The sequence below is a fragment of the Perissodus microlepis genome, chromosome 14 (genome assembly GCF_051167445.1).
Source record: "Perissodus microlepis isolate ML-2025 ecotype Zambia chromosome 14, ASM5116744v1, whole genome shotgun sequence".
Taxonomy (NCBI): domain Eukaryota; kingdom Metazoa; phylum Chordata; class Actinopteri; order Cichliformes; family Cichlidae; genus Perissodus; species Perissodus microlepis.
The window spans coordinates 16,873,151-16,884,727 of record NC_140474.1 but is presented as its reverse complement, the minus strand read 5'-3'; the positions used below and the strand labels follow the sequence as shown (position 1 = coordinate 16,884,727).

General features: G+C 41.2%; 1 protein-coding gene across 1 annotated transcript; it reads right to left on the bottom strand.

Moving 5' to 3' along the window:
• Positions 1-5,352: 5,352 nt before the first annotated feature.
• rhoub (ras homolog family member Ub) lies at positions 5,353-11,517 on the bottom strand. The gene is made up of 3 exons (XM_084950340.1): positions 11,043-11,517; positions 9,035-9,093; positions 5,353-7,464 (listed from the first exon to the last, which is right to left on the bottom strand). The coding sequence occupies exons 1-3, from the start codon at positions 11,239-11,241 to the stop codon at positions 7,009-7,011; spliced, it is 714 nt and encodes a 237-aa protein (XP_084806466.1). The 5' UTR covers positions 11,242-11,517; the 3' UTR covers positions 5,353-7,008.
• Between the last annotated feature and the right edge of the window lie 60 nt (positions 11,518-11,577).

The following is an 11,577-nucleotide window of genomic DNA, read 5'->3' as shown; positions in this document are numbered from 1 at the left end:
CTAGTTATTGGTCTTCAGCCACATTGGCACTCTAGAAACCAGTGCTTTAAGCTAAATGCTAATGGTGGGCATGTGGTTGAGAAAAATAATGTGAATAACAACTAAGCACATATTTATTACATAGTCATAGCATTCCATAGCATTAAGATTATCAGTGTGCACTTAACTGGAAATGCACTTGATTATCTGATTATCATCAAGTTTTTGTTTTGGGAGTTTGCTGGTCTGAAGTCTTCAAGTTTGTGTTGGCACAAGGCCACAATCTTCCTAGGAGTGGATCCCCCAGCAAATTCACCCCCAGAGTAAGCTAGTGCAACGCTCAGAGAAACATAAAATAAATAAAAAACAAAAAAATAAGAGCTACACTTCAAACTCTACAGGCCTCAGTTAGCATGTTAAATATTAAAGATGATGACAGTTTGAACGGTTGGGAATGGTTGCCATTAATAAATCTCTACTTTTCTAGAAAGAACATGGCAAGATGACTTAGGTTTGCAAAGTTGCATCTGAACAAACCACAAGACCAAAGGATCAATGTTCATTGGACAGACAAGATCAAAGTGGAGATGTCTGGCCATAATACACAGAGTCACGTTTGGTGAAAAGCCCAAAAAACGCATATCCGTTGTTAAGTACAGTGGTGAAGAGGCACTGATTTGGGCTTGTTTTGCAACCACAGTACCACAGTACTCCTCGGTACAGTTGTGAAACAGGAGAATGATCCCAAGTAAGCAAGAATCTACATAGAAAAGAATCAACGTGCGGCTATGGCCCAGTCCACAAACTCAATTGAAAAGTTGTGGCAGAAAACTGTAAATCTCAATAAGCTAAAGAAACATTGTGAAGAAGAACAGGCCAAAAATTCTCCACAATGATGCGAGAGATTAATAAAGTCAAACAGAAAACAATTACCTCAAGTTATTGCTGCTGAAGGTGGTTTAACAAACTAATAAGTCAGTGGGTGAACTTAGTTCGTCACAGGACTGCATAGAGTTCATCATGTGATAAACAATTTTTATATGATTGTAGCAAGGCTGCTTACAATTATGCTAATATTGAATGGCACTGAGCTAACTTTGCTAAATAGGACAGTTACCTAATTCTTCAAGAAGTAATTTTTTTTATAAAGCATTAATACTTAAGATGTAACATGTTAGATCTTAAATTTTGCAAGTAACTTGTCAAAATTTGTATTATATATAAAAAATGTTTTTATAAAGTAACAACACTCAAATAAAATCAGGAAAGCACAAATTATTACAGATCATTTTATTGGAATACCTTAAATTGTCATGGAAATCTGTAAACTAAAACTCAACGTGTCATCACAACCTATATGGTCTATCCACCTGGGACAATGAATTTAATCAGAACTTTAACTGTCGCTGTTGGCCACAGAGTTGTATTATTTCCTGAAGTTTAATTACAAACCATTTTAGATCTATGTCACTTCAAACCAAAAATATCTGTCTCATATTGGTGGTAGGCCTAAAAGTGAGGAGATTTTTGCGGTCTGCTTTATAACTTTCATGACATCCCAACCTTTTTGCTGTTCGTTCTGCTGGCTTTGCTAAAAATGAGATGAGGTTCTCATATAAAAAGCATACAGTTTAAAACCCCAATAAGGTTGATGAAAATAATAATTATTCACAGAGTGGACTGAAACAAGGACAGAGGACTGTACCATTGCTGACAAATTGCTGTTTAAAAAAAAGAATTTATTGGGCTATTTTTTTAAAGTTATCCTCAAGATGTGAAAGAAGCTGGAGGCAAATACAGTGTACATGTGTAAGTGCATACATGTGCATGTCCAAACAGTTTGCCTGAGACAAAGACACATGTTCTACAGACTACAGGACAGATGTTCTGAAGGCAGAGATGGGCCTCTTTATAGCAAAACACAGAGCTGTTCAAAGAGGCCCTGCTGACCCCTGGGACAGAGCGACTCAATTAGCTTCCCATAATGAGCGCGCACTGTGGGGGGTGTTTATATAAGCTTATTAAAACATAATCCTAGTTGCTGCGCCATACTGTAGCATGCCAGACAGGCCACTCCTGCAACCAAGTGTGAGCCAACAGCCGGCTGGTGGGGTCAGTCATCAGAAATAAGGAGAAAAAATAAAAATATTATTCGTAAACCTATACATTAAAGCTTCAGCAAATAATTTAGATAACATTTAAAACTTCCTATTCAACTAGAGGTACAGTGATGAGAACGTCTTTGCAGTCCTTTGTCACAATCACATAAACACCTAACACTTTTAGTCTTGTGAACATATGAGGACAAGTCACTGAAATAACTGAGGTCTAAAAATGATTTCTGTCAAGAATAATGAACTGTACTCAATCAATATCTTTTAATCGGGCCCCAGACATATTGCATCGCATTACACAAGCTTGGGCAACAGTTAATCCTAAAGACAATGTACAAAGTGGACCACAGTCCACATTGCTGAACCCCTTCTCAACCCACAGACCCGATTAACATGGTTAATGTCTTTCAGTAATCCCACCCCGTGGGCTGAGCTCCAGTCATTATGCTGGCAATTGCGTGTGGGGGGTACCACAGAAATCCTTCATCAACTTAAAGACATCAGAACTGATTACTGATCTACACTTTCATGTGGAGTCAGAGTTCAGTTGTTACCTAAATGGTTCTTAGAAGTTATGTAAGGAGGTGTGCTCACGGGGTTGTAAAGTTCAGTAACCTTTTGAGGTTGTTACAGCTGAAGGAGGCTACAGCTGACCGGGCCACCCATTTCACACCATTAGCTCACCCAGTGTTGGTTTGACAGAAAGCTGAAAGTTTCCATTTCCAAGAAGAAGTGCTGCTAGCTGGAACCATTAAGTAATCATACTCTGTATTTGAGTTCAATGGCATAAAAAATTTGCGCTGTTTAAGCTCTTTCTGATTTTTTTTTTAAAAAATGTCTAGAAGGAGTGGTTTGACAGTATAGGAAATGCACTCTCTTGCCAAGCTAGAAGAGAAGATTGTTACAACTCTCATCATCGTCTATCCAACATGATGCTGAGTTAGCACAGCTTAGCTTAGCATGAAAGCAGGAAATAGCTACTTTCTACTTTACTGTGTTAGATTTGAATAGTATTCATTGCTACTAATCAAACTTAAGTGTAAAGGGAATGTTAGCATGCTAGGTTAAGTCATAAATCTTCTGCGTCCTCTTAAACGGACCCATGCCAAACCCACGCTTTGAAGCTTTGTGGCAGAGTTTTCTTTGGTTTCAGTTTACTTTGATATTATTACTGTTATGAAATTTCACAAACTCACTAGTTGCAATGTTGGCATCCTATTAAAGCCTTTCATCGAGCTCTTTATAGCAACAGACTATCAATGGGACTAAGATCTACTGAATTCAAAGAATATAAGTGCTATGGCCTATTCCTTTTATCCATATACTATAGATCTAAAAGCTTGCTAAAAACCTGCTCTACCTCCTGAGCTACAGCCACCCGCTGACTAATACTGCACAGTCTCCTTCAGTTGCTAAATGAAATTAAGTATGTCCTGAAGTTTAATTAGTGTCAAAGTTTTGTCAAAAGCTTTTTTCAGGTGAACGTGGGATCATGAAAAGACAGAATTAGACACTTTGAGATGGTCGGTGAAGACTGGACCTTTCTCATGTCTGTATGGAAAACAGGGTGAGGGGTGGATTAGACTTGATGGACACTGCATGCTCATATACGGCAGTTAATTGTCAATCACAAGCTAAGCCATTGTGAAGCAAACTCTGTTTTATCCTTCTTTTTAGTCGTTTAAAAAATTAACAAAAAGTTGTCTTAAAAAAGACCTAAAACTAGCAATTGAGACCACATAGAGTTTACTCAGGTCACTGATCTGACTTTTGCACAACTAGATGTCTCTTTGCTCCCAGAGGAATCTTGACTTGCTGAGCATGAAAGAGAATACAGATTAAAGGCACTTTTGCACTGGCAAGAGAAACTGAGCAGCTTTTTTGGACTGAACCCAATATTTGCCATAATGGGAGAAATCTGATTGAGCAATGAATGTTAGTTTGACTTCTTTAACCAGTGACCATGAATGGGCTCCATTGCATGCACAGATTATCAGTGAATGATAATATTTTGTGAGTTCCACATGACTTCCATAATCTTCATGGGTTTGGCTCATTGACGTAATCTTTTTATTTACATTTTGTAACACAAATCCCCCCACATATGTTCATACTGAGTTCTTCTGGTTTATGCAGTAAAATAAGCATTGCAGTCTAAATTAGCAGAAAGACGTGCGCTTGGACATTCTCACAGTGAAACTTGAGCGATGCGTAGAGCCCACTGCTATGCTGTTTCCTGACTGTTAGCTTCATCATTGACCCCTCAGGATTCCAGCCACAGACAATAACCTGTACTTCCAGCAGGCAGGTAGATATTACAGTCAAACACACAAGCCACGATGCTAAATCACAGGACGTTTCGCAAAACAGCTGCCTTGCTGAGACACAACAATGGGGTTTCATACTAAAATATTGGTGGAAAGTGGAGCCGTGCTAACTATCATAATTAGACCACTTGGCATAACTCCTGCTTTAGTTTCACTCATTCTGAGGCCGGACAGCATACTCATCTGCAGCCTGCCAGACGACACAGACTCTCTTTTTAGTCACCTACCCTATCATTAGCATTTCTAAACAAGTACAAGATACCTACCTAACCATCCTTCTCTGCCATTGTTGTAGTGTGGTGTAGACACCCAGCTATATATGGCAGGAAAGGGCTATTTTAGTCAATTATAATCATCTGATCCTGCAAAGTTAAAAGTCTTGGTTCCCGAGAAAACCTTTGAGGTTTCTGAATCTTTGAAGCGTTTTCCAACAAAAATGAAGTTTTAGTTCATTTTAGAGAGAACTGCTTACCTTGCAGAATAAATGACTGGTGATAAAACATGCAGCAGTTCTTCACTGTTGTTTTCTGTCAGGTTATCTCATGGTTAATGATCACTTACTGTATATTTTACAGTGCTATAAGGTAATTTGAGTCAACTACATCTGGTGTAATGATTCTTAATTGAGATCCGACTGATAACAATAGTGAAAATGCTATAAAGGGGACTAGAGAGGGATATTTTACTTTTGAAAAGATAGAGGACACACACATAGAGTTGTGTATGTTGTTCTGATCCTCATTGTGGCAAACAAATAAAACCCTGTGTGTAAACCTCTACATTTGGATCAAATTTCTCTTTTAGGACATATGAGATCCACAAAAACGTCTATTCATGCTCTGTAGTAACCACTAACCTCAGAAACATTCCCCTGCCCTCTACCACGTGACCACGTAACACAGCTCCACAGAAGAGTCAACGACAAAAGCAGGTTAAATATTTCACATTTTATTTAGTTCCACTCATAAAACCCAAAGAACTTCTCTCATGGCAGAATCAGACACAAACTGAAACAATCATACAGAGCCCATTTAGAGTTGGGACAGCACAGACAAAGGCCGAGTCACTTATACTGTATCTGTACAAGCAGATTTATCCTGATGACATTACAAACATCAAATGATCACTATGTAACATACATAATGGCGTGTGAGATCTCATACATCTGCTGTGTATTGCTGTTGATCAGTTATTGGCCCAGAAAGAACAGATAAATAGACAGATGAATGAAAGGCTTCTGAAAAATAAGAAGCAAACACAGAATCAGTCTCTTTGGCGATTTCACCTCATTTACTGCATAATCTCAAAAGTGGAGAGAGTTCGGTTTTATACTGACTGACAACGAAAGACCCTTTGATCATCCAAAGCCGTGAGCGGAGCAGCTAAGAGCCTTTACCTGCTTGGATCCTACTTTTGAAGAAGGATTTCCACTCTTTCACTGGTCCAAAGACCATTGCATGGCCAGACTTAAGTGATGTGCTTGAAATGTGGATAATACAACCAACGTACAGTGGTATAACCCATGTATTGCTGCAACATTGTAACAGTAACAAAATGTTATGAAGTCGAACTGGCTTTAACATTTCGGAATCAGTCAAAGTGAAAACCGATATTACTAAATCTTCCATAAACCTACAGCAGAGATGTGTTCTCCAGATTGTGTTGGTTGGATGATGATCGGTATTTGATCTTTGCCATTAATATTTTGCAAAATCAATCTATTGGTAAAGGAGCTTAATGGCCAATTAACAGCTGTGACAAAACTACAACAGCCTGTAGCATAACACACACCATTCAAAACGGTCATACACATCCTGGAGATGTCATCATCATTCCATTAAAAAAATTATACTCATATACATTTGATTGTAAATTTTTAAAAGGATGAGTTAAATCTGATAAACTACGGAGTCTATTTTTAGAAGCTATTTGACTCACAGATGCCTCTCATTTAGGAAAAAGTGCAGGGCTTGCAATGTTTAATTTGGGCTTTTAGGCGGAGCAGTTCACGTTTTGAATTCAATAAAAAAAAATTGAAAAGAAAATCGGGAAAAAAATCTATCACAAGCCTTGAAATCCGAGTTACAGTGTAGATCAAATGAAATAATATACTTTGATAAAGAAATGAACCAAATCATAAAAACGAAAGAGTATATTTTTAATATGCGATATCATCACCTTAACGACCCCCAAGTCAGCTGGAATTCCTTTGGACAAGTTCTGTATGATATGCAGTCCATGAGCCGTAACACTTTCCTAGTGCCATAAGTTTTGGTTCCATGATGGTCACAGTCACATTTTACATACTGGCTCTGAAGAGCAGACAGTGGTTACAACCTTATACTGTCTCTTAGGCATCAACATAGGGTCTTTTCTGATCAAAGTAAAACCATCAAATCCCCAAACAGCCATATAGCTTAGCCAGGTGCCCCTGCTGAACTGTTGCTCCATCGAATTAAAGTCACAGTAGGTCATTTGAGGCCGTCCATGTGAAAGTAACAAGGAGTCCTTACATCCAACTCAACACTCCCAAATACGTCAGCAGTTCCAGTTTTACATCAGTTACAGAAATATTATCTCCTTCCCCCCTACTGGACGCACACATATTTCTTCCACCAGGACTTGGAGAGCATCTTCATCTTATCAGCTGTGCTGCGGACCTTCCTCTCCCGCCGCGCTCGCCTATCAGACTGTCGCAGTCCCACAGAGATGGCCACATCAAACACCTCCTTCAGATTCTTTTGTGTCAGTGCCGAGCACTCAACGTACGTCACAGCCCCGATTTTTTCCGCCAGCGCTCTGGCATCTTCCTCCGGCACCGGCCTCTCCCTCCTTCTTGCCAACTCGATTAGCACTTTGACGTCCTCCCGCAGGTCACACTGCGTCCCTACGAGGATGATGGGCGTGAGGGGGCAGCGGCGGCGGATTTCGGGGACCCACTTCTCCCAGACGTTTTGAAAGGAAGCGGGGCTGACCACGCTGAAGCAGAGCAACAGGGCGTCTGTCCGACTGTAGCAGAAGTGGCGGAGTTTGTCGAACTCGTCCTGATTGAGAAGAACAAAGAGAGAAATTTTATTTTATATATATTTTTTTAACATATGTCTGGTTCAGAGTCTTTATTTTGATTTGAGCCACCTCCCTTCACTCTGACCACACACGGATGCACTTGAACACACTCAAGTACTGTAACATCACATCACAGGAAAGGGAGCGGTGCCAGTAACTGTTAAATAACAAACCGTCTCGATAGTGTTTATATTGCGCAAATATTCAGAACAGACAAATCCTGCCCACACATTTATACCATTTGCAGTAAATCTCTTAAATTGACACTTTGGAGCCACACAGCTTTAACTTACATGGGCCTCCCACATCTTTGAGTACACAGATTAAGGTTGGCAGTAACTTGACTCAGACCTCTCCTTTTTTTCCGTTTAACTCCATCCTTTCCAACACATATCTCCTAATCCTTATTTGACTAAACAATGCCACAAGCCCGCTCTCTGCCCTTTAAAACACAATTAAAATGTGCAGGAAAAAAAATCAGTAGTTTCCACATGTGGATTTGAGGCCCAGCACATGCCGCTTCTGAGTTTGACACACACAAGGTCTGGCTGCGCTTTGTGATCTGATGACGTAGGCCCATCTGCAGAATACGAATACACGTATCAACATCTCTGAGTGAGGAGCGACGTTGTTTATCAGCCCTGGAAGTGTCTGCTATCATCTTTTTCCAGACCTTCTGTGTCTTTCCATCTCTCCTCGCTCTCTCATCTCAACGTTTTTGGCACACCCGACCAGTCTCTGGTTCAAGCTCTCCCCCTACCCTCGTATAGAATTGCATCACTACAGTAAGTGTTTGTAGACTTTTATCTAGTTGAATTTGCCCCAGCTTGTCTGCGTGCGGATGCGTCTGCGTGTATGTGTGTGCAGATTTAAGGCCGTGAACAGCTCAGAACATGCTGTGAGGTTTTACACGTATTAGGGGTTTACTCAAATGCCTCATTCCACTTTATAGCCAAACTGTCTTTGATTCTATGCAGAACTGGCAGTGCCCTCGCAGCGGCTGTGAATGTCAAATATGCTGCTCCCAGGGCAGGGTTTGACTGTAGTGGGTTATGAAACAACCACCCAATGCCCCAGAGAAACAGAAACACTGTTTCACAACATGTTCTTTCCAAGATTGGCCTATCAACATAATAATGAGTCAATAAATTTACCTGGCAAGCTCTGTGTAGCACAGTGTCATTCACCTTAGTAACTGACAGAAAACAGTTCACAACTAATTATAATTTTATAACCAAATGACGTTTAACTGATTATTTGTTCCATCGTTTCAGTGCCTCAAATATAGTGAGGATGAGTCTGCAAATGTACTCAAGATTTTTTTTAAATGTCTTTTTAAACATTAGCAGCATGCAAGGACCCTAATATGTGCTATTAAAAACTATTCCTGCATAACTCTGCATATGACACTGCAACCAAGCAACGGCGACTAATCAACCAACATGTGAGAGTTATGTAGAGCAAAGGCCGAGAAGCATGCAGGCACTGTATGTCAATGACCTGCGTAGAGTGCGAGTGGTAATGCAATGTGTTTGTGTGCAAACTCACCTGTCCCGCAGTGTCACACAACTGTAGTCTGACTGGGCTCCCATCCACCTGAACCACAGCTGCAGATACAGAAAGAGACAGAAAGAAAACAAAGTGAGTCACAGGTGACAGTATGAGTTTTAAGGCTGTGTATGTACCCCCACCTGACACTCGAGTTAATGCACACACACACAGCTACTAACCGCAACACTCTCAGCAATAAACAAAACCCTTACAGTTTAAAAAACAAAAAAGACTCCCCGCTGCCGCCTGTTCTGCTCTTCCAGCTCGCAAATGGCCTTGCTCAGTCTCGCCCACCCACTCTGCCAGTTACCGTTCAGACCGTAACACTTTACTGTCGCTCAGACCGCTCGGTGGGCTTTGTTCTGTGCTGTGTTTTGGCAGAGGCCAGTCAAAGGTTGTCTGATGGTGTGTGTGTGTGCATGGGGGTAAAAACAAAGCAGATTTTGTTTATTTAGTGACTCTCTTCCAATTGGCCTCATTTCCAGATTGGAAAAGAGAGTGAGTCATCTCACAGTGAGTTTCATTACAGGGCCATTTATTCTATTCAGAAAACTGAACACAACGCAGAGCAGCAGGCACATGGAAACATTTACAATAGGCCTGGAGCGTGTGGTTGGTCATACCACCTGATCAAAGGGTTTGCTGGAACTATTCATATAGGAGGACAGCCGTCAGAACACCCTGCTTTCACAGAGGCAAGGGGGGGGGAAGCGCGGGAGGACACAGAAGAAGGAACATAAGAGAGATGCCATTGGGTAATCATTTCCTAATACCTGACATATGATACTCCTTTGATTTTCTCATCCAAAACTCCTTATTGTCCAGTCTCCTAGCCTCCCGCTTCTCCAAGTCTCCGCCACCTGTGGCATTGTGTAACTGCTCAGAAATCAGCTTTCAAGGGAACGCTCTGATTCCAGGCACTGAAAAATGACATCACTATTAAGGGCCCCAACTGCACAATCACTCTCTGTCAGGCCAGGGAGAAAGACAATCTCTGCCTCAGAGCTACTGCAACAGATGTGCCCGTTTCAGTATAGAAGGGAGGCCTTGCGGGTCAAGGCTGACAACAATAGGCAGAGTTGTGCAATCCAAAACCCGTGAACCAACCTCTGTTCTGTATGGAAGAGTTGAGCCAGCACTTGTCTAAGGGTGGTGTGTGTTCTACAAGAGTGTTTTATGAGATTTGGGTTGGCCACATTGTTCCTTTTAATGCTTATCAAGAGTAATGTCAGGGAATTAGCTATGATTAATGACAAAAATTATTAAGTTTACAAGTTTTTCCACAGCCAGTCGTTTTCTTTTTAAATACAAATAGTAAAATACCAAAATCTTTTTGTATATAAATCAGGGTATAATCCTGCACGGAAAAGCAAAACAGCTCCTATGTTGCTCTAGAATTGCATTTCAAATGGTATGTCTAAATAACAGATGTGATCACACGTCAATAAAAGCGATCAACAGGTCACCGTGTATGTTTTTTCTATTCCAACACTGTTCGGGTTCAAACACCACCTTCAAAGGATTTTTGTTTTTCTTCTCTTAGATCGCAAAAGCTTCCAGGGATTAGTGAGACAGTTTGGAAAGTGGAACAGCGCCAAATGGAAACCCAGCTACACCAGGGAGGATACTTCATCCACATTAATTACCGCTGATGGAGGACAAGATAGCAGGAAACACAAAGACATCTATCAGTCCTTAACATCTGAATAATAGAGGGACATTGGGGAATATAGGTGGGGTGGGGCGAAGTTGATCTCTAAAACAAGCAAGAGTTGAAAAGGTATCCTGTGGAAAATGGGTGATACTGACAGGTAGATGGAAACCAACAGATTTTTCTATAGGAGGGTTTTTCAAAGTGTCATAAGTTTTATTAAGTTTATTCACCTCGTTTAAATAAACTGGACATGTTCAGCTATGACAGGTGACACACATACACGGTCTGCCTGTGCATTCGCAACATTTCTAAAATCTGGAATAAAATGAATAAAATAATATGTCTGTTTACCCGTGAAGTCATCAAATGCAGTAGGGACGTATTTCGTCGGGTATCCATTCGTGGTGTAGCTGACCACCAGACTGGTTTTTCCCACCGCTCCATCGCCCAGCAGGACGCACTTCAGCAGCCGCTCCTGCGCCTGTACTGGCCGGGTAGGTTTGGGTTTATGAGGTGGCACTGGAGGGGCCATGGTCCTACCGTAATCCATTCTGAGTGGAGGTGCCTTTCAGTCAGCCAGCTCTGCACCGCGATCTCCTCGATGGACCGGTGAAACACCCACCATGAGAACAGGTTCTTTCCTCCTTTGCAGTTTTTCTTCCCTCCAAACGGTTATGATCGCTGATGAGCTCGTGCGTAAAACCTCTCCTCCTGTGCGCGCTGTCAAATCCAGTACGGGAAGTTATCGTCCAGTACTGCACCGCTGAACACTGCAGTTTTACCAAGCGAGGGAGGATCCAAAGCGTTTTTGTGTGTGTTTTAGGATTAATTTGACTAATCCCACCTACTTTTTCTCATTGGCTCCGCCCAGCAACGTGGGAGTGTG